The 24,003-nt window shown below is 35.6% G+C and overlaps 1 protein-coding gene across 1 annotated transcript in view; it reads left to right on the top strand.

Moving 5' to 3' along the window:
- ADAMTS5 (ADAM metallopeptidase with thrombospondin type 1 motif 5) overlaps nt 1–22,978 on the top strand; it is an 80,765-nt gene extending 57,787 nt beyond the window's left edge. Inside the window, exons 7-8 of the mRNA XM_072398016.1 lie at nt 1,105–1,280; nt 9,942–22,978. Of these exons, the coding sequence (XP_072254117.1) occupies nt 1,105–1,280; nt 9,942–10,497 (732 nt within the window). The 3' untranslated portion in view covers nt 10,498–22,978. The remainder of the gene's footprint in view (nt 1–1,104; nt 1,281–9,941) is intronic.
- The last annotated feature ends 1,025 nt before the right edge of the window (nt 22,979–24,003 follow it).

The raw sequence follows: 24,003 nt of genomic DNA, 5'->3' as shown, positions 1-24,003 counted from the left end.
AATCACAGTAAGATAAATCTCTGACCACCATACTGATATGTAATAGCCAACTGCATCATATCAGCGATGGGGGCCTTGTGCCAATGTTTCAGTGGGAGCAAAACTTAGGCCTGCTACTGGATTTGAGCTTTGTTGGGTTACACAAAGAAATATTACAGAAGGCACAGGTAAGTATTTTTTGATACCTTCCAAAACAAATAAAAATGATTTGGCCAAAACAACCAAAACAAATCTACAGTTTTTTTAAAAATACCTTTGTTCCCCTTTGTGAGCCATCAAACTGAAATTGATAGACCAAGTTCAGAAATTGGCAACAGAAGAAGTAATAAAACATATCAGGAAATACTGCAGGAACTTAATGTATGGTCATGAGGAAAGAATAAGAAGAGGGAAATGGCTGAAACATTAAAATTCAATGAGGGCATGAATACTTTTCAGGTGGGCAGTATTTTTGATATGAAGCTAACATCAAGACCAGATGTCTAGCAGAGCTACTAAGTCAATGAAAAGTAAGTGAATTTATAAACAAGCTTAGGGCAACACAGATCGTTACTCAAAGAAGTTAAAAAAAGGGGGCAGCCTCAATGGACCACTTTGTCTGCCATCATTCTCCATCATGTCTCAATATACAATTCAATATTCAAAAAGTGACATCATGTTCCAAACTTAAACCTCTGGCTTATCTTCCCATAATGTGCATCTCTCTTTAGGTCACAGAGACATGGCACATTGCAATGATTAATTCAGGGTGGAGGGGGTTGCAGGATTCTGGCTTCATAGCTGATTTGCAATTACAGTACACCAAGCTCTGGAGCTCTTATAGCAATCACAAACATAAACAGAGGTATTCCCAATGGTTATACCTTTAGGTATTCTCTTTCAAATGTTCAGCTTAAATAGTTTAAGAACTGGATAGATGTGTTCTCTACTACTAGCCAACATATCTATAAATCCTTCATGTATGCTTTTAACTGAAACCAAATACAAGGTCTCGCTCTTTGACCCTTCTCATTCACAATGTTCGGTTTACCACTCCGGTGAATGTTGTCAGTAGTGCACATGCCTCAATTATTTTACATAATAACACTGAGTTTTTTTTCGCAGGTAACCGATGGCACTGAATGTAGGCCCTATAGTCATTCTGTCTGCGTTAAAGGGAAATGTGTGCGCACGGGATGTGATGGCATTATTGGGTCCAAGCTGCTGTTTGATAAATGCGGAGTATGTGGAGGAGACAATTCCAGCTGTACTAAAGTAATGGGCACCTTTACAACAAAGAGGTATGAAACTTCATGACAGTGACCCTTCTTCTATGGTTCACTGTAGTGTGAGAAGCAGTATTGAATAGCATACATTTTTCATCAGTATTTACAAATTATAATAATTCCCATTGTAAATCCAATTGTCTATGTACAAAGTTACAAATCCAGATACAAAATGATATTTTGAGAATGGTGTGATAATCTGATTCATGCTATACATGCATTCATATTGAAAGGACTTAAAGCACGCCTCAACACAATAAAATTTGCACAATTTCCTTTTTTTATTACAGCACAACACAAAGTAAGTGCATTGTAGTGATCTGAATTACTGGTGCACCGTCTGCTACCGTATCAATACATTGAATTTAGAATTAATGGCCAGCTCTGTACAATACCATGCACTGAAGTAGTGCTTTGTAAAAAAACACGGAGAAGGTCCTAAGCCTAAATAGATCTGCCTTTCCTGGTTTTATTGCAGCCACTATGCTAAAACATCCTGGTGGTTGACCATTTTGAATGTTAGCTTTAGATTTTTGTAGGGTGTAGTCTTTTTAATGTTGTTGGCTTTATCCACCATATTGGAGTGGTTTATCTATTTCTATATTGTGAAATGCTTTAGATTCTTAAGGAATTCTTCTCCGGCATATTTCAGATGTCTTTATTTCTCTTTTCTAGTATATCTAAACACAAAAAATAGCATATCATGTACATTACCATCTTTCGATGAGGTGACTACGTTTGTTTTCATCTCCAGTGGTATGACTATTGGTCATGCTCTCCTCTAGAAAAGACATTAAGATATTGGTGTGGGGTGGACTATAAAAACAAATATTAATTTTCAATGTCTGAATTTCTTTTGATGATTTCTCCCATTTCCTGTCTCAAAGAACTCTCGTTGGTGGGACAGAAAGGGAGGAAAAATGTAATATCTTTTCTTATTCTATCTCTTTTCTTCTTTTCTCAAGTTTGGCTTAGCACACACTTGCCTTTTGATCACCTGAATTGATACTGACTATCAAAAATTAATTTAGATATAACAGATAACTTGCAGCTGTCGCAAGAAACAGTTTTATTTGAAACTTGCATCTGAGAGAAGAATGTAGAGAGACTTGACCTATACATGTACAAAGATAAATTATACAGTATAAAAGTTTTAATAACATTAGAGGACCAAGAAGGTGATAAATGTAGGTGGAATAGCTTTAAGTAAATGTCTCTAGTTTTTGTAATTTGGTATAGTGCTGATAGACACGGCAGAGAGTTCTTTCCATCACATTGCTCCTTATCTGTAAAAGCTTGATTCTAATCTAATACGTTTCGCCTGTCGAGCTCAGTTTAAGTCATCAGTGCATTGAGGCTAAACAGACAATATTAAAATGAACTGAGTAAGATACTTTTTTTCAATGCAGCCTATAGAGAAGCCTTCTTGCCCTGCCAATATCTCCCTTCACTCAACTATGAAAGACGCTGAATCTGCTGTTGCCACTGTGCATTTTCTCGAGGCTCTAATGGAAGACTGAGTGCTTCTAATGTGAAAATAAAATCTGAAAGAGAATGAGAAGTGAATTCCTTAGCCTGCAAATTGGCCTTTACTGCATGCACTACTAACACTGCTCGCTTGTTTAACTACATACCTCAATCTATTCCATTTAAAAAAGCCATTTGTAAAGAACTTTACGAAGAACAGAACTTGACTCAAAACTCTACTTACCAGTTACAAACATTTTCATCTTTATACTTTCTAAATGAGTTGAGTCTACTATTAACATAAAGTGCAAGCTCACCTTTTAAGTCTTCCAATTTTTAACATTTGCTTTATGTTTATTTCAGTTATATTTAACTGCCTGTCTCTAAAGTGTATCCAACCAATGAGCAAAATTCTAATATATTGAGTCTTACAAGTCATTAGATGCTGTGGCTGCATTCACTTTACTTTTTTATTACTTTTGTTCCCTTTGTTTTCATATGATGATACTGTCATCAATCTACTTCCTATCCTAGGGTGACTATATATATGTCTCCGTGTCTTTGGAGGAACAGCATTCTCATCATTGGCTTCTCATTCCTCGTGAAGAGTACCCCTCTTCCTCTTTTTCATCTCCATAACATCAATGGGGAATATTCTCAATCAGCAATAATTCTGCGCACACAGTTCCCCTTGACGAAAGATCCTACACCAGCCTGAGCATGCACACCATTTTGCTAGTATGAGGCTTCACACTATAAAATTCTCACTTCACACATGTAATTATGGGTATAAATAACTGATTTCAGCTATTCAAAAAGGAAAGTGGAAATATTTTAGATCAAAGGTAGAATTTTAGTAACTGTAGGTATACTCTTATATCAGAAATCTTTCTTTGTGATTGTGATTGCATTGTGGAATGAACTGCACAACTGTCCTTGTGATCAGTTGATCGTCTCAATTGGTCAATGGTTTTCTTATATTTCAATTTCTGTCAGGTTTGTCTGTGTTCCAATTTAGGAAACTCAATTTCTATCACTCTGACACCTGTACAATAAATAGGGGTTTGTTTATTACTGGGACAAGAAAGAAGTAAACAAAATGACTTTCTACTTAAACTTGTTTCGTCTTTGTCCCCATTTGAAGGGATTCCAATAATCTCCTGTCGTTGCAAGTGAAGGAAAAGTATCCCAGTAGGGACATAGACAGCAATTAAGGATCAGTGTTGGTGTTAATCCTTTTCTGTTCTATTTAAAAACAAAATGAAGAAGTTTAGGCTGGAAATGAAAGATTTACTGTAAAGTTACAGTTACATACCTGGTCACCTAGCAGGCTGCAACACATTATGACAGCGCAAAAGTAGCTTGAGAATTGTTGATGCAAAGCAGAAACATTCCACCTTCCTAGGAAATATCTTGCTGTTCTAGAAAACGATAAATGTCTGATGCTTTTAGATACATTTAACAAAACGGCCTTATATATATTAATGTCCTAACAGAGTTTTACAATCTGTTTAAGGACTTATATCGATATCAAGCTTCAGTGCACAATAAAATACATCCATTATTACCATTCCAAGAGCCATAAAGACTATTGATGTACTAGGCATAGTTTCCTGTAAGAGTAACAAATTCTGCATTAGGGGACAGCTTTCTTGTAGGCTATTTTGAGAAAAACTTGAGTTGGTGGAAATGTAATTAGAGATTTAAAAAAGGGAATTGCTATTTATAGGGCACGATGCCTAAAAAACAATTCTTGCTTCAAAGATTTGGCTGCTGAGTTTTGGCGGACAGAAGTATTTTATTTCCAGATTAGGAGCCCAGGAGCTGCATTTCTCTGTGCTGTGGCCAACATAACAACTTCTGTACCATGAAATGTTGTTCAGCTTCACTGTGTCACTATGAAGCATGATTTCAAGGGGCCAAGAACTTACATATCTCTCAATATTATAAAACTGGAAATATTTAAAGGCTAAGCCCACCCACATTGCTGGTTTAGATTTTTTTAGGACTTTAGGGGCTTTTATTGTAGATAGAAATAATCGTTTTAAAGTTGTATTCCATGCTAACCAGCTGCCTTACCTTACTTAATTTTTTTTTCCCTTTCCTGTCCACCCAGTGTTCAGATAAGCATTGCTAGATTGTACATCCAACCTAGACAAACGTGACCTATCTTTTCTCTGCTTCAGCTAAGCAGTACAGCCAGGTCACCCACCCCATTATTAATCATCAGCTGGACAGTGAATGAGCAGCAACAGACTGTTTAGTTCATCCTTCTGCTATCTACACCTATTTAGGCAACATAAAGACAGCACTGTTCTAACCAGTGTATGCATTAAGCCCAACTAAGTGTTCCAACCCATTTCATTTACTAGTGATACAAACACACAATTTGTGCCATGATAAATTAAGGTGATGCCCTAAATTAAGCCAGCTAGCCACAGAAAGTTAATAAAATGACCCTGGTATGCCCCCTCCCTCCAAAAAAAAAACAAATGTGTCTGTTTACTAAAAGGCCTTCTATACTCATCTCTGCATTGGCCCATATCTCCTACTTTACCTCCAATTCAATGCTACAGCCTCCTTTAGATTCTTCAACCTTCAACACTTCTAGAACTGTCAGATACTGAACACCAAACCTATATCTTCCCATCCATGCATGTTTCCTGTACTCATAGGGGCTGAAGATCACAGGGTGGGGTTGCAGGCATCCAAAACTCCTGAAATTGTTGAATTCTGAAGAGTGTAGAAGGTAAAAGGTAAAAGGTATGAGCCACCATGCAGTTTTAATACTCTTCTGTTGTTGGGACCTTCCTTAATGTTTTTTCTATTGTGAGTTGGCAACCTTGACATCACGTTAACAATCTGGAGACTTCAGTCAATGTTGTTAGTATGCACTGTATAATGAGAATATCAGGTAGAGTATCATTAAGCCTTATGGTCCTTGAAGCAGCTTCTCTTGATTTCATCACCCTTCATTTATCAGTATTCTAATTATTCAGTGTCAGGTGTCAAGAGACGGTGACTAAGGTAGTTGCCACCAAAAGACTTGATGGAGCTTCATGCGAGAAGGGGCAGAAAAGCTTCAAGACTAATCAGGAGTAGTTATATTTCAGACTAGACAGGAAGAATATTATCTTGAATTACCTAAGAATGTTGGCAAATGTGCCATGTGATTCATGTATAAAATAAAGGAGTTTCTGGATGCTATGCCGCTTCTGGTATTGAAAAGCTTTCCAGGCTTAATTGGTAATCTGTTCAAATTATGTCTGAAGAGTCCTGATTCATTGCTATCCTTGTTATCAGATGTAATTTTTGGCACTCCACCATTTATCTGTTAGTTATGTGATTTCCCAGTAGAAGAGCCCTCTCTCCGTATGTGCTTAGAGATATGATTATTAATGTTCTTACTCTGCTTCATTTTCAGAAGTGATAATTTTTAGAAAAGTGGGTGTTCCTGGGCTGCCAGTTATAAACAATGCAAAAGAGAATATTAAAAAAAGTTATCATACTTACCTTGTGAAGTGTTTCGTTAAAGAGGAATTTATCTGTTTTCCCCATTGTCTAAAAACAAACATTTTTTTAGAATCAGAAAGGGATTGTGGTGGTGTATAAAAAATAGTTTAGAGAAATGTGCCTGTGACCTAGACAATATGACAGTAGATAATCTTTATCAAATAGTAGTGTTGATCAGGGCAAGAGTGGATTGTGCTCTAGTCATTTGGGTGAATGTGCCTGTAAAACTTAGATTGTTTAGAAAGAAAAATTCTCTTTCAAGTCACCTATACATTGAAAGAATTTTTAGTAAACTTTATTGCAGAAACTTAATGTAACTTATTCTGTTTCCATCTTTTCTGTTGAAGGCTCATCCATCTACTTGTGGCTGCTAGGTGTTACCTGAACCCCAACTCCAAAACTGCCCATACACAGATTGATTCTCCCATTTAAACAATCAACCAAGTTCATCAATTTATTTAATTGGCCAAAAATTGCTTTAATTGACCAAAGGCATTTAAAATCAATTGTAAGACTGAAAAAAATTTGATTAGTCCAGTTGGAAATTTTCAGTCAACTGAACAAGTATTTATTAGGTTTTTAAGACTCTTGACTAAATTCTGTTCAGTTGAATTTTGGAGCATGGACACATTTATTCTTTATTGAGACCAAGTGGATAGTGATCGATTGTTATTTTGATTGGATGTTAAAAAAACAATTCAAGGCAGTTGATTATGCGACATTTGTCAAGTTTTGTTGTAGTACAGTTGTTTTTTTTTTCGAACTACGGTCAACATTTTTATCCAACCAAGTAATCAAATTAGTTAGTATGTGCCAAGCCTAAAGGTTTGTCCTCACTACAATCAAACATGATCTCCTTCAGTGTTGTAATAAGAAATGTTGCAGCCCGACCCTTTTTCATGCAGAAACAATAAAAAGGGTAAAACTTTCCTTTCATTTTGTAAACTTCTGGCAAAAGTAGTAAACTTAATAACATGGGCAGGAAACTGAAACATCCAGTAGTACTCCACTTTACTGCTGCCATGATTGAGAGAAATTAGAATGTACTGCAATTTTCGAAAATTATGACTAAATGCTAATTAAACAGTTAAATAGCATTAAATTACAAACTGATTGTATACCAGTTCTATACAATTTATTAAATAAAATTATTAATTAGTTCCAGCTTACAAACAGCCTAATGCCCAAAAAGGTTATAAAAAGTAAAAATGAAAGACACAGCAATTTTTCAGGTTCATTATAAAAATATGATACTAGATTTTTGCTTTAAAGCAAAAATAAAGATAAAAAAACCTTTAGATTGCTGTCTAGTCTTTTATTTGAGTATGCTTTATTTCTAGTCACCATTTTAAATTTGAGGGGTTGACAGGGACATAAAGTTTTTTTTTAGGATTGCACATCAGCTTCTGTCTCACAGCAAGAAGTAAGCAAAAATGTTAACATGTTATAGAAAAAAAATCAGAGCTTTTCAGTTGGATTTCTCCGTAGTTCAAGTTTCCCTTTGATACCAGCTGATGATAGTCCCTATACACATCTCTTTGCACATAAGTTCCAAAAAATGTAGCATTTGGTTAGCAGCAGGTTGGGGGACTTTTAGGTCACAAAAGAGTCTTCTGGGCCATCTGTACATATCACACATCAGCAATATCAGACTCTTGAACACGGGATACCAAAGAAACAATATGAATAAAACAGACTGAAGTCCAACATGAAACCACAGAATATTAATAATTCAAAAATAACCCAAAAATTCAAATACCTCCACTTAAATCATTCTACTTGTGCAAAGAGCTTTTTTTAAGTTAAATCTGAAATTTAATCTGCTAATCTTTTGCCTTTACGTGTGACTCCAAACTTCCATAATTGAAAGAACCCAAATTCAATGAATGGAAGAGGTGGACCAGGGACAGAGAGGGTGAGCAGGAAAAGGCTAGGTGATGCTGGATGTCCTTCAGCCAGGAAATAAGATTGGCTCCATCTGACTTCCTGCAGTTGCTAATGCTAATGGTGAAGATTTATTAACGCTTCCCAAGACTAGCGAACATAGACCATCATGGGTGATCAAGCAAACCTGAATTTGATTTAATAAAATCATTCCCTATTATTTATTTAATAAATGTTCTCAATCCTTGACCAAAGACATTGAAGATTTGCTGGATCACCCAGTTTCCCCTCTGAGTATATCTTCCTTAGTCTTGGAGAGCTTTCATAAATCAGGCTCATTGCGAGAAGCCCAGAAAATTCAGAAAAATCAGAGTAAGAGTCTTGTAAGCTGGAACTCATCTTTAAATTGGCTTCTCATTAAGACTGGAAGATCAAAAGCAGCATCCTATATACTAAAAGCATTCACGTGAACTTTGCTGTAAACCCAGCACAGCGCTGGCAGTGGGGGAGCAATGTTCCGCAAGAGGAAGCAACTCATCCCATACAGGAAAAAATCGGGAATATTGTCTTATGTTGAAGTAAGCTAAACAGCAGCATTCTCTGCAGGAAGTTAATGTTAGCAGAGAATTGAAAATGAAATCATAGAATCATATTTGTCAAGTATAAAGAGTCCAAGGGAGGCGATGTGATTATTTACTACGCTTGATATGCTGCATGATTACCCTCGTTGCTGTTTCAGAAATTAAATATATTTATTTGTTTATCTATACAGATATCACAACACCATTTGTTGTAGCTATGGAAGGGGTTCCAACCAGCTGAATACAGTTTGTTGTAATAGCATACACTGAGTAGAATAATACCAGCAGTCAATCGGTTTATCTGGGTTCCGGCATAAACTGTTTTTTTCTGAATAGCAAATATTTTCATTTAATTGATCAAGAATTTAAAACATGAACTCATTTCTGTCCTCTGCATGACTTTTCTTTCCATGGACTATATCTTTCTGCAGCCCTCTAACTTTGTTTCTACCCATGATCTGTCATCATCTATCAAATACAGCAACAAGGAAAACAAAATGCAAGGCCAGTGGTTGACATAGAAGAATTGTACAAGACTGTGCATGGACACTAATGAATGACATGTGACAAATGAGTGCACATGCCAAACTTTAAAGTTAAAGAGACCCAATTACCAACTTATATTTATATTATATACCAAATTATAGTTAAGGACACAAAAGTCAAGTATTTTAAATGCCAGCTTGCAGCTTGTTTCCTTTTCCTAAGCTCCTGAGATAAGATGAGTATTGCAGTGAAAATGGCATTTATTTAAGTACCTTAAACATTTAATCAAAAATCAATTAAAAAAAAACAGATATTCTGTTTTAAGTGTGGAACAATAGAGACTAAGGATGTTATAATTTGAAAGAACTGAGTTCTTTTATTAAAGTTTAGCAAAGGAAATTATCACTCTGCAAGGGATAATTCACTAAGCTTATTGAATAAAGTGAAGCTTTTGTTGACTTTAATATACAAGCAAAATTCTTGTTTTATTTTACATTTTCTTGCTTGTGATTGGATATGCAAATTGAATTTTCACTGTATACACTAAGCTAAATGTATCTTTTTTTAAATAAACAGTTCTTTAGTAACTCAACCCTAAGGTTTATAAAACATTAACATATCTTAATAATATATTGTTAAGCTGATGATATGAATGTACCCAAAAATCCAACCGACTTGAGGTTGCTGGGCACTATATAGATTAAAGGTGGGTTCATTATAATTTCTCCTCTTGTTTGTTTCACAGCAAAGGCTACACGGATATTGTAAAGATCCCGGAGGGAGCCACCCATATCAAAGTGAAGCAATACAAGGCCAAAGATCAGACCAAGTTTACAGCTTACTTAGCATTAAAAAAGAAGACAGGAGAGTACATCATCAATGGAAAATATATGATCTCTACTTCTGAGACCATCATCGAAATGAATGGATTTGCCATGAACTATAGCGGTTGGAGCCACGTGGAGGATTCCTTCCATAGTATGGGCCACTCAGCTACCAAGGAGGTGCTTGTTGTACAGATTCTAGCCACAGATATCACCAAACCTTTAGATGTCCGTTACAGTTTCTTTGTACCGGCCAAACAAAGTGCCACCACAAACACTATAAACAATAATGTTGTTCCTCAGAGTAACCAGCCACAGTGGGTGACCGGCCCATGGCTGTCCTGCTCAAGAACATGTGACACAGGCTGGCACACCAGGACTGTCCAGTGCCAAGATGGACAAGGGAAGTTGGCAAAGGGATGTCTACTTTCTCAAAGACCATCAGCATTTAAACAATGCTTACTCAAGAAGTGTTAACCAAAGGATAAACTTTGTCTTCAACGACACAGTTCTAACTACTGTGTATAAATAGATCTAGCAAGACAGATGTTAAGGTTTAGTTAAGGTTTTGTATGAGCTGTCCTGAAACAACGTAAGGGCTCTACAGAATACGGGCCTCAAAGGGAGATATCCTTTAAGACAATATACTCGGGTTGTTCGGCAAACCTTGCAAATCAGCATAGAACATCATGCGGAACCTCAGCACGTAGGTGATGGTATGGAAACAGGTTTATGTTTATGTCACATCGACATCACCTACCTCTAGAGAAGAAAGCCTTCAACAACATCTGCTAACTTATACTTTTGGATGGCATGTAGGTTATATTTGTGGTGTTTTGTAAATACGTGTCAATTGGTGTGTCACTTTACATGTCACTTGCTTCTTCTGTTAAGCAGAGTGATTGACCAAAGTAGATCTGTAGCTGAATTAACTTTTACCATTTGTTTCAGAAAACAGCTGCGGGTGTTTACTGGAAAAACGGAGCTTGCTGCTCTTCATTAGTCCAATGTTTTTGTTTTTTGTTTTTTTTTTGCCCTTTTTTATGTTTTCGCTGACCAGCTTGTGTTCTCTTTAGACATTTGTTTACAAATTGTAACAACCATCCCACATGAAAGGTACAGGCATTGGTTTCAGTTAAAAACCAAATGTAAAGGGCATCGACATTTTAATTTCAGAAACAGAAACGATCAAACGAGTTCTAGGCAATATGACATTCTCTCTGTCTGGACACATTATTTTTTTATTATTTCAAAAGGTTATTTTTCTGTGTAAATATGGCTAGAGGAAATAGAAAAAATGACTTTGAGAACTCAGGTGCTCAAAGTAGCTTACATATTTTTAGAGGTAATCTTGTATACCTTTATCAAAAGATTGTCCTATATTGTTATAGGTTATTGTATTATGAACAGGGCTTGCTGGTCACAGTCAGCAGCTGTCCGATCTATGTTATATGAAAAAGGCTGCACAATCAATATAAACAAAATCTCTAGGAAACAAATCAGTTTTCCCATGTAATATATTTCTTCATGTGCTGAGCTTCAATCTTTATTCAGGTGCTATCAGCTACTTGGAGGCATATATTGTCAATTTTTTTTTTAAATTTCAAAGTTGAAAAGTGACGTGCAAAGTGCAACCAACAACATACACTATTTGGCGATGAATCCACTTATTCTGATTCCCTCTGGTTGGTTGTTACCATTTTTCAACTTTGCACATCCATGACCTTTGTATTGCCTTATTTATTTATAATATAACTATGGATAAAGTCAAAGGTGACCAACATGATGTAGTATCAGTAGCATTCACAACAGTTATTGAATTTCTGAGTCCTCCATACCTATAATTTTATTATTTGATCCTGTTTTATTATCCTGATCCTATTTTTTTCTTTACCTGTAACCGACCAAACTGTCCATGATGGGAAAGACCAATTTACACTGGAAGAAGTGCTGATAGCAGTCAGACCAAATGGTTTAAATATTTTTGGAAAAAGTATTAGCTGAGATTGGGATTTATTCCTTTGCATCCTTATTAAAATCCATCTACTAATACATTGCCATCTAGGACAACACTGCTGTCCATTTTCAGAACAGTTTGAGCGCCCTGTTACAGGGATTGGAAACATAACAGATCTACTAGTAGCACCAACAGGGATTGCTAAGCAAAAACTGCCTTGTTCATGCTAGGGGTAGGCTGCATCATTATTTTATTTTGATCATCGTTCCATTTTAAGCCCAATGATGTAAAAAGCATCGGAGTACAGTGTGCTATAGTCACCAATCAGATTTTAACAGTTTTGCTGATATCTGATTGAATGCTCGGGTGCAAGGATGGTTTCACGTTACTGAAGGCCAGAGAATGTCACGTCATTATAAATAGCTGTATTCCAGTTTGAATGTATTACTGTCAGTGTATCATTTGTCCTGATAACAAAAAAAAAAGGAATAAGGGAAGGTTAACTGTTGGAGCCATTTTACATTGGTATTTGTTGACTTCAGACAACCAGTTAGGTTCGGTGGAATGCAAAATCAAAACAGGAATATTACCTGAATCTTACTGGGTATGTAAAGGCCAAAGGGAATTATTAGTAAATCATCTGGGTAGTTTTTTAAAGCCATGTAAACCTGATGCCAGTTCTAAAAAAAGCGTTGACAAAAATCAATATCTGTTAGGATGAGAACTTTGGCCAAAATAGTATTTAAACTGCAGACAATTGATATTTATTATATGGCAGAATCCAGTTTGATGAACTTTCATGAGCCAGGAAGCTTAAAATCTTTATCACAATTACATGTATGTATATGTTCATGTACATAGCTAGTAGATTACTAGTAGATTATGAATAGAAGCAAAGGTTATATTAACTTTACAGATTCCCCTTCTGCTCTTTTATGCCTTATTAACTGTAATATACTGTCAGTCATATTTTAAAAGATAAAAAATTGAGGCTGCAAATTCGGGCTGGTCATGTAATCCCTACAACAGGGTTTTGGAGACTGATAATAAGGCAAATCCCATTAGTCTGTCATTTTTTCAAAATGTCCTGTGATCATTTGTATTGCAAATCAATGTCAATTGGCATACCAACAGTATTGGACACTTGGCTGCAACAGCTAATGGTTTTCTTAAATCTCTGTCTTATTACAGTGTTTGGGCATAGTGGTTGACTTCTTAGCCTGAATACTACTATATCATAACGGAAGGTCATATACTCCACCATGCATGAAGGCAGAGTTTTTTTGGTGGCCATAAAAGTGAAAGGTGACTATACAGTGGTCAGTGAGTGGATTTTAAACAGACACTGTCACTTGGTCCCATAAGGGCAAGATGACTTTTCTCAACAAGATAGAAGAGGTCAGATCAGAACCCAGAGCCATGTAGATGCTATCAATGCCCCCCTAGCCTTTCGATTTTTAAACACACCATTTGGACACCAAATGGTACAGCATAACTTTTTACACCTGAAACAGTGGAACACCAGCCAAGGAAACCACATGGATTCCAAGCATGACCATGACACTCGAATCCCATCTTGAATCATTCAGTTAATCCAACTTTGGTAGCATGAAGATTGATGGAGGTATGACACATTTCTACATTTCTACAGGCATTTTACTGGAATCACGATTTCTCAGATTCTAGTGTGCAATTGTTACAAAAAATACCAGAAAATCTGTTTTCTTTAGAGCAATATGTTCCTTTTTGAAAATTACATTTGTGTTCTCTTTTATACGCTTCATTATACTTTAAGTTTACTGGCTCAGTGAAATAATAATAAAAGCAAAGAGCATTGCACAGAATGCAGTAACCCATAGCAATCATCCTTCATTGTTGGTTACAATGCACTCTCATTGAGTTGAGCTGTAAAAATAGAAAGCCTATCTGAGAACAAAAAGCCCATAGCTTTATCTAATTTGCTTAAAAGCTTCACTGTCAAAAGTGTTTCATAGTTTGAATAAAATAGGGGAGGGTTAGAACTTTTGTAAGGTTTGTATTGCTGTGTGATTACACCTAATTTGATCTCCTGGTGATCCTTGTTATAAACGATGCGTAGGGTGCCATGAAATCCCAACAGAGTTGATATACATCATGACAAACACTCTAACCCTTCTCTATTTAGCAAAGGAGTTTTATTGCTGTTTGTCTGCCTGTTGGGAGATTTACCTTCACGTCTTGTCCCACTGACCAAGAACAAAAAATGGGAAATCTCCAACACAGAAATAGGGAGCAAAAAAATATTAGGACAACAGTGGGCCCCTATGCTGAACTGACTTGGATACCCACATTGAACTGAATTGGGTCTCCATGGGGGCCCTTTTTGGCTGAGAAGGTTACGGGATCCTCGTGCAGTGACAAATTTTGCACCTTCCTTCTCCTGTTTGGACCGTCAGGGAGGTCACTTCCTCAGGGTAAATGCCACATATAGCATCCACCCATGACAGCGTAATAGAGAATCTATTAAAGCAGCAATGAACAGCACTGATCCTGTCAAATCTGTAAATGCTGGTTCTTTAAAAGCCAGTGCTGCAGTGAGAGCAGCATAACATAGGCATGGTGCTAGGTTCTGGGAGACTTTAGTTCCCCCCGCTTCTTAGCTCTATCAAGAGAAAGAAAAACTAAAAAAATTCCCGGTTTGGATTAGTATTCCACTTTGTAGATTTATAATTGCAACCTTTTATTTTTTTTCCTAAATAATTAACTAATGAGAAGTAGTTTACCGAAGAGTACTTTAGTCGCTATTGATTACTGCATCTGTGCCCTTTAAACTGATAAAAGGCCTAAATAATGTCAGATTTACATTGGCTAAATGAGAAAAAAACAGCAGCTTCCTTATTATCCTCAGCAAAATAAAGTTCTGTAAACTAAAAAACCTCCCTGATCTAAACTGTATTGATTATGCACTAAGCAGCATTAACAATCCTGGAGCAAGACTGATACTCTCTTCATCAAAACACTGAAAAAAATCAATACGCCAGTTTGGTGACGGGAGGAGAATGCTCCATACAGTGTCCTGTACCGTATAATGTGTCAGAGCCACAAGGACATTGTTCAGTGACTTGGAGGCATAGAGTTACCAAAGTCTTATACAAAGACAGAAAGTTAAATGTAAAGACGAGGCTTGACAATTCATATATCAAGCGATCTCCATGTTATAATAGCATGATGCAAAATAAATAAATGGACAAATATCTACATAGAGTATGATAATATGGGAGGCAAACAAAGAATAACCGAGGCATAATACATTTCTCTTTCCATTTACAGGGACCAGCTGTTTAATGTTTGTGGCCCTTATCTCCTTAACTTATACAGTAAACTTCAGGACTTTGAGAAATTCTGAGCTCTTATATAGGATTAGACTTGCTTGGATGGGTTTATTGTTAGAGACTGTGCTGTCATAGATGTCTAGAGTTTTAGGCAGCACTCTCCCTAATAATTCCTATCTCTAAGCACTGCTAATTTCAGAGAAGGGCTCTGACTTTCATGCAGCTTCATACTTTAAGGGCTGTGGATGGTCCTGTGTAAAAGAGTATAGGGATTTCTTTCCAATTCTTTACTTTTAGTGCACACATTGGGCCTAATTTTTTAAAGCTGTCCAGTACAGTGGTAAGTGGCTAAGAATATTTTGTTTTAACTGTAGACTTTTATATACAAAGTGATGTGTCCAATGGGCTTGTTTTATTGAAGCTCTTCAAGAGTATAGACGATAGACTATCATGGCAGAACCCAGCAAACCTTGAATTAATCTTGTCATTGATTAATTGCAGGATTGTGAAAATAGTTGCAAACTAATAGCAAATGGTTTTCAATAAATCCATTCCAGGTTTGCTAGATCACCCAGGTTCTTCCATTTTTCTCTATTATTTCCAGTCTTAGAGAGCTTTATTATATTAGGACCAATGTTTCTGGCACAAACCGTAAATGTTGTGGTCACACCAGTGTTTCTGTTTGACTAAAGTGATGGAAGAAGCTGATGCATGGCCCAGCATGTAAAACACTAAAAATGAGATGTTATAATACTTTCCTAATAGTTTCTTCCTCAAAACCAATCCGGGCGGAATATACATTTGTTCCGCAGACATATGAGCATCACCTGAGCTAGCCAAAAAAGAGCCAGAACTGGTGACCCTCATTCTATGTCTGTGGCCATTTTTTACATGAGGATATAATTATGCCTACGTTTTACTTTGTTACACTCCTTTAAATATAGATACAGCACTGAATAAAAAAAAGTAAAATAATTTATTGTTTGTACAACTGGTATGTGAATCTACATATGTAATGATTTTATTTATTTTTGTATTTAAAAGTAAAAAAAAAAACACTATTGTACAATTTGTTCTGTATTTAACGTTTCTCTTGTCATTTTTATTTCTTTGTCTTATTTAAGCTTCTTGTGTGTTGTTAGTACACTTTGTATGTTTACAAATTGTGCAGCGCTGGTTGCTTTTTTATGTTTTAAAGAAAGCTTTCAATATAAATGTATATACCTAATACTGTACATAATATAAATATATTCTCTTAATAGAATTTTATTCTAACACCAGCTTGTATTGCCGTTTGAGAAAAATGTTAAAAAAAGCTTTTTTTTCATTTTCTTTTTTTTTCTTGTTTTTTTTTAAGAATGACAGGCAATGGTCTTTACACACTGCTGAACGAAATGTACTTCTGTAATCTCATGAAATTCAGGTCAAACTAAGTTCACTTGACATGAACTAAATATTCCTAAAACAGTACTGTTCAATGGTAGTATTTTATGTTTACTTCCTAAATACTTTTAAAATGCTATTGGCAACTAGATAACCTAAAATAATAGCTCACCTTTTTTTAGAAGGGCTACTAATAAAATAAAATAAAAAAAATAAATGAACTAAAAAAAACTTTTCCATCGTGCCAATTCAAAGTCCAAACTGCAGTAAAATGTTGATCAACTCACAAAAGGTAAAGACATAAAAATTGGGCAATATAAAGTGAACATATGATGAAAAAAATGAAAAACATAGATTCTGAGTTATAGATAGTCATAATTAAATCTTGATTGTTCCAAAATTCAAGATTTGCTTATAGCTATAGTTGCCTATAAAAAATAATAATTTTCAACATGCAGTTTTTATTGTCATTTCTATCGAATTTTATCATATGTTTAGTTTAAATTGTAGTTACCATTTAATCTTTTAAATAGGAAAAATACAAAGAATGTTTCATGCTAGGAAAAACGCTGTCATGCTAGGAAGAATAGGAAAAAAAGGAATTGCAAATATCTTCTTGAAACTAAACATGCAATTTAACTGTCAGCATAGCAATGTTAGATCTGCCATTACTAACTAGGATTTTGAGCTTTTGAAACACATAGACCTAGAAGATTCTCCACCAGGCGATGTTTTGGTGAATGTCAGATTCATTGCTATACAAAGAGACCCCATACAGTAATATCAATAAACAGATTTTTTTTTATTATGCTTAAATCGACCTCAGTCAGCATATTCTTCCAAGCAACCCTGGGGTGATGGTCCTTTACAGGAGATTCCAATGTACTCCCATATTTGAGTAATATTAAGTTACTGTTCTTTCTAGAGTAATGGAATACAATGTAATAAAGGGGCTGCTTTATGAACTTCTGGTTCTAGTCCTTTTTTTCCTGCAGTGCCAATTAGAGCAGGTTTAGATCTGCCTTGGCATTGAGCATTCCAATGGGGTTCCCAGCAGCTTGCACCACTGCCAACCACTCCATCACTCACAATGCAGCACTGATTCCTAAAGAGCCGGCGTCTGCACATTTGACCTCATTCATTCCCTTTGGGGCTGCTGCAGGTGTAAGCTTGTAGCATTTTCCTTGATGCAGTGGATCACTGGCATAAGGTGGTAACCAAACTGTAACCTCATCGCCATTCTGAACATAACCCTTTGTCTCCATATGGGTTGATATCGCAGGATAGGTATTTAGTCACATGATTATGTGATCCCCTCTCCATTAGGGGCAAGGTTACTATTCTAAATGTAGGTCTTTACCTTCAGAAGAGGGTATATAACCAGATGGATCACACTTTTGGATATTTATGGACTTTTGGACACATATGGTCACTTTGGACCAGTATCTGCAGTAGCACAGAACAGCATTTAGGATAGCTTTTGTTACCCTCTGAGTATAGACCTCCCTCTAATACAAGGATTGATTAGGAACTCCATATTACTGAGCCTTAGATTACCTTTGATGCATTCCTCGGTAGTACATTTATCTTCCATTACTCCTAAGGAATTTTTAGCAGGGAGACCATCTATGACATCAATATTTAAACATGATGGGAGTGGATCATGGGTAACCGGCAGTTATCAGTATCTGCCGCCATCAATTGGTTTTAAGTAGATGTACCCTTTAATAAAGGCAACAATCAAACATTTTTTCAATAAATTAGTATACACAACATGAATACAGTGTATATGATGTTTCTAATGCATTAAAAATACATTTTGGATATTTTGGTAAGCTTGTATTACCCTGTTGTTTTTAATTAAAAGATAAAAAAATTTATTAAAAAAAAAACATCCAAAAAACTGCAACACAAGGAAAAAAAGAAACACACTAAGCACTTCTTAAACTCAACGGCCCTATTAGCACTTAGAACTTTCTCTTGTTTAATTTATCAAAAAGCACTTAAGATTTAATTTAAAACAACTAGTATGACCTTTGAGTAATTAATGAGAAAAAAAAGATATAATTTAGTAAGTTTTTTTAGCCTTCTTTTTATTCCTATTTACAAGATAGAACAATTTTTTTAAAATTAAACAGTCCAAAATCTTAGGAAATAAAAAAAACGCATTAAGCACTTATTAAGCCCCAAGGCCCTGATACGGATAAGAACTTTCTCCCAACTAATTTATTTAAGAGCACTTAAAATTTCATGTGTAACAACTAGTATGACCTTTGAGTAATTAATAGTTTATAAGGTTCTATTTGTAGCTTTTCCTGATAAAATATTCTTGCCTACTTAGATTGTAATAAAATAATTTTATTTGCATTGTCACTTTTCACCTTGAATTGAATTAAACAGAAAGTGGAACATTATGAACATTTTGCTCATATGATATATTATCATATTGAGGATTTTAAAATGAAGACCTTATGTTCGGCAGTAGATCATAGGAAGAGCTACCAGAATCCAAAATGTGTTTTCTCATCTTTGTACTTTGAAACATCAAGGTGAAACGCACCCATGAAAGATACCGTCTTGTATTACTCTGTTATGGTTAAAGGGGATTTCCATAAGGAACTAAAATTGTAACCCTGCTGGAAACCTTTTCAGGCAGCATCGTAGAGGTCCCTTCTCCTTCCTCTGTCTTATTATGCTTTTTTAATAAGAGAGTGTGCATGGAAGTCCCATGGCAGCCAATTAGAAAGCAGAATTCAGGTTTTTATACACACTGCCTGTGCTAATGTGCAGCACATGAAAATAAATGTAATTCCTAAAAATGGCAAACTTCAAGATATATAAAGAATGTGCATTTGTGGTCAGTTTATTTTGTAGTAAATGCATGCTAAAAAAATTAAACTTGAACTCCATGACGACAGCTAAATACATAGACTAAATTAATATACTTTGTACTTATTGTTGCATCTGCCAAAGGGTTTGTACTTTTGTCTATTCAATCTCAACTTTTATCTGTTGCAGTTGGGTAGAGCAGCATGGTGGCTAAGTGTTTGGCATATTTGCCTTGCCAGCACCAAGGTCCCAGGCCACTTGGCCAAAACAATACTTGTATAGAGTATCTATGGTTCTGCCTGTGTCTCATCAAAATACTAGCTGGTTATAAGCTAGAGGCAGCCCACCCTTTATATGCACCAGATCTCATTTAGTATTCAAAGCTAAGCAAGGCTGATTTTTTGAGACCTATGGGAAAAATTTGCTTTACAAATGTTGTACATAATAAAAAAGTAATACCTAGCTTCTCCACGCTAGGACTGGACTGAGAAAGGAGAAGCAGGAAATTGATGATATCATCTCTGTCTTTCCAAGCTAATGAAGCACAATTAATTGTTAGCGCTCCCACAATCTAAGTTCTACTATGCAGGAACTGCAGCCAAATACAAGTAGCTAAATGGTAGAAAAATACATTTAATGGTATATTAATACAGAGATGCAATCATTTGTGTTATATATATGGAGTTCAGCTTTAAACAAATAACCTGATATAAACTGATATAACTGCACATAAATAAAGTAGAAAAATAAAAAAAGGGTGAATTTATTTTTTCTTCTACTTTTTAGATCACACATAATGAAGATTACCTAAATGAGTGGCCCAAATAGTAATTTTGTTTTCTGATTTATTATTCCTGCTGCCCTGAATATGATCACTGAGACAGGAAATAGGAGAAAAGCTCTAAGAGATACAATAAAATGTAGAGTTAGGGAGGGTTATAACATGTGTTAAGTTTTTATTGCCCCTTTATGTCTTGGTCTGGTGTTGATAGTCATCAACAAATAAAAAACCTGGCAAAGGTTAGTATCCTTCCCCTGACTGTTCAACACAGAGAACCACATGATAGGTTTCAATCACAATCTGTCAAAATATCATTATTTTTGTAAAACTTGACTTTTGCCTTAATAGTTCTTTATACACTCGGCCTGGTGTGTACTATTTGCAACCCCTATTTCTCTATTATATGAAAGTACTATAACATATAAGCAAACTCTATCCTAATGACAATAAATAGGGCCCGGAATATATATTTTAGTATGGCTATGAATGTGTTCTCCCAATAGGAAAATTATATTTGTAGTAGAACGAGTAAAGTATGATATACTTATCCGTATAGTATGGAAATTATAAACAGAACTGACACTTATATTGTTATATAAGTCAACAGAGATTTATACAGTTTCAGCATTGCTATATTTTTATTGAAACAAAATATATTACCCATCATACATTGCACTATATTACATCTTTCACTTAGAGTTTTATGTATATGTGCACAAACATGAACTGTAGGTTTGTATATATATATATATACATTATCATACAGAAGCAATATGATTATACAAGGTAATAATATGATTTGTAGAGGTATTTTTCTTATGGTAATGTATCTGTAAGACCCTTAAAAAAAAACGAGTGATGAAGTAGTATCTTAAATAATGTTTTTGCAGAGCAGTACTGTTATTTGCACCCTTAAAGGGTTGAGCTTCGTGAAGTGGTTGTGATTTATGGCAGTAGCGATATTTGGGTTCTGTAAGGGTGGAGATTGATTGAGTGGGAGTTGTTCATGTAATAGTAGATATTAAGATTCTGTAGGATTAGGGCATAAGTGTTCATGATTTTTAATATTGTAGGGCAGAACTGATATTTGGACTCTAAGGATAGAGCGGGTGTGATTTACATTATATTGGGGCAGTAGTGATATTTTATATCTGCAAGGGTGAGTCTAGGATAGGTGGGCTAATCAGGTGACTTCAATGGAAGCAGCTTTCTATGTTAAAAAACAAATTGTTCTGAATGGACATATTACATGTACAAAATTATCGTCTGCTGAATGTGAACATGCACATTTGAGCCAAATATGGGCAGAGTGAAATGAAAATCTAACGTGGGCATTGACAATTGTTAAAAATGAAACTTTTATAATCTGTACTTATCCACCAGGCTTATAAAAAAACTTATATGTTCAGGAACCTGCCAGTATACAATGGAATTGTCACAAATGTGTTTCAGGATTTCTGTTTTTCTTTTGTTTGTGTTTACATTACATTTAATGTTTTTATTTTTTTTATTATCTGTATGTTTGGCCCAATTTGGACTCTTTGCACATTACTGGACAATATTTTTAAAAGATCAGGTTATTAACAAGATGGGTTTTCTAAACTATTAAAAGCATAAACTCAAAATTGATTTCAAATGTTGAAAGGACATGATAGATTAATTTCTGCGTAGAGCAAAACAGTATCTACTTTTTACTTTACCATTACAATTGGGGAAATTGTAACTTGTGATCAGTTTAAATGTTTGACTTTACTAAATACAAAGTATTTTTAAAATCTTAATAGATCTTAAAAAATCTGAATAGATTAGATTAAATCTTAATCTCAACTGGGGTTGGGGTTGCTTCTCCCACAGCTGGTGCTCCTCCTCTTTCACATGACCTTCAAGTTGTGAGCAGACACTGGATGACCTCACTTCCAATTCATGTCCATTGGCCCTTCATTGTAGGGGATGATGCCAGGGTCTAGAGTGGCTCATGAAAGAGGCGTCAGGAGACCAGTCCCATGGAGAAGAAACTTATAGGAACAAAAGAATAAGATAAATCAATTTGCTCTTTACACCCTCCACCCCCAGACCTAAGTTATTCTTTGATACATTCCCACTAGGAAGCAGTTGTGCATTGTGATGCAAATCTAACATTAAGAGTTGAAAGTAATACATTATGAATGATCCATATTGTGGTAATATGAACTATGGACTAAATCAACAAGATTTCGAATGGGATTGTTTTTTTCATTAGCCTAAAGAAAAAAAAGTAACTGAAAATACTTCTCTTTTCTTTTCATTTATATAAACATATTCACAAGATATGTTTGTATATGTTATAGTAATCCTGGTATATATTCTCCATCTTGAATGTAAAAGGTGAGGTACTTATGTTATATGACAGCTTGGCCTTGGTTATCAGGCTGAGTTCAAGAATATTAAATCTCGACTGCACTAAAGATCCAAAAAAGTTAGATCTACCAATGCACCCTCTCGTTATTTTTTATTTTATATACGTGGTAGTTTGCACCTCATTAATCCAAAAAACTGTAGGATGACAGTACTGTATCAGCAATGTAACGACAATAATGTCAAGACTTCTGGAAATATACAGAAATGTTACTCATGTTTTCATTTAAAATGTATAATCTTGAATTTTGGTTGTTGTTTTTGGTGAAGCAAATAAAGATGTACTTATTATTTTAAATTAAATATTGTGTTTTGGTTTTTTTTGTGTGATGTGATAAAAAATACAAGATGGCGGGGGGGGGTTGAATTCCAATAGGCTAAAAAATTAAATTATTGAAGCAGATCACCTATGTCATGTCGTCTATAAGTATTCATCTTTCTCCTTTACTGTCAACTATAAACAGTTTAACTTTTCTCGAAGATCCTATACAGACAGACTGACCAAAAATTCAACAAACATTTTTCCTGTTTTCCAGTTCAAGTTTTTTACTCATATATATCCAAAGGCTATCAAATTGTGACCCGGAACCACCATCTTGAATATGAAGTCAGTATCCCTCTGTAGATTTAAAGCTCTTACCGTAAGGCCTTGGTCCAGTACCAGTGTTCACCAGACACCAATCCTCCAATCTAACCCTGCACTCCTCACGTAAAGCAAGCCCCCGCTCAGCCTCGGTAGGCTAGATGCACCAAGGAAAAACTGACAGAGGACCAGGAGCCAACAGATAATGGAGTACAGGGGAGTCCAGAGGAAGCATGTCCAGAATACAGAACCAGAGGTCATACACAGGTAATCAGTCCATCAGACAAGGTATTGAAGGATAAAGACAAAGCAGAGTCGTAGTCACAGGCACAAGGTAAGTTCAGATAGCAAACAATCATAGGGTCAGCAATAGTAAATATAACAAACACACCAGCCGCAGGTCTGCAACCTTAACGCTACAACAGGCAACTGGTGACTGTGAGCAAAATCTATAATGCCAATCAATAGCAGGGCAGGATGAAGCCAGGGACTAATCTGCTCCTAGAATCTCCATCAGCTGTACACAGAGTATGTGCTGGGGATGCTGATAAAGGTACATCTGGGGCCACCCGGCTAAAGGAAAGCAGGAGATGCAATTATTTCCTTGTTCTCATTGCTTCCTCAAGTCACAAGGCTGTACAGAATAAACAGGGTGTAAAACTGTGGTGGCGCACAGCAAGACATCGCTAACCAGATAAGTGTCTCCTAACAGCTATTTTATAGTATTTACTTTCACTCTTTTTTC

Source organism: Pyxicephalus adspersus, chromosome 1, assembly GCF_032062135.1.
Source record: "Pyxicephalus adspersus chromosome 1, UCB_Pads_2.0, whole genome shotgun sequence".
Lineage (NCBI taxonomy): Eukaryota > Metazoa > Chordata > Amphibia > Anura > Pyxicephalidae > Pyxicephalus > Pyxicephalus adspersus.
The sequence above is the reverse complement of the archived record's forward strand: the minus strand, read 5'-3'. Positions and strand labels throughout refer to the sequence as shown.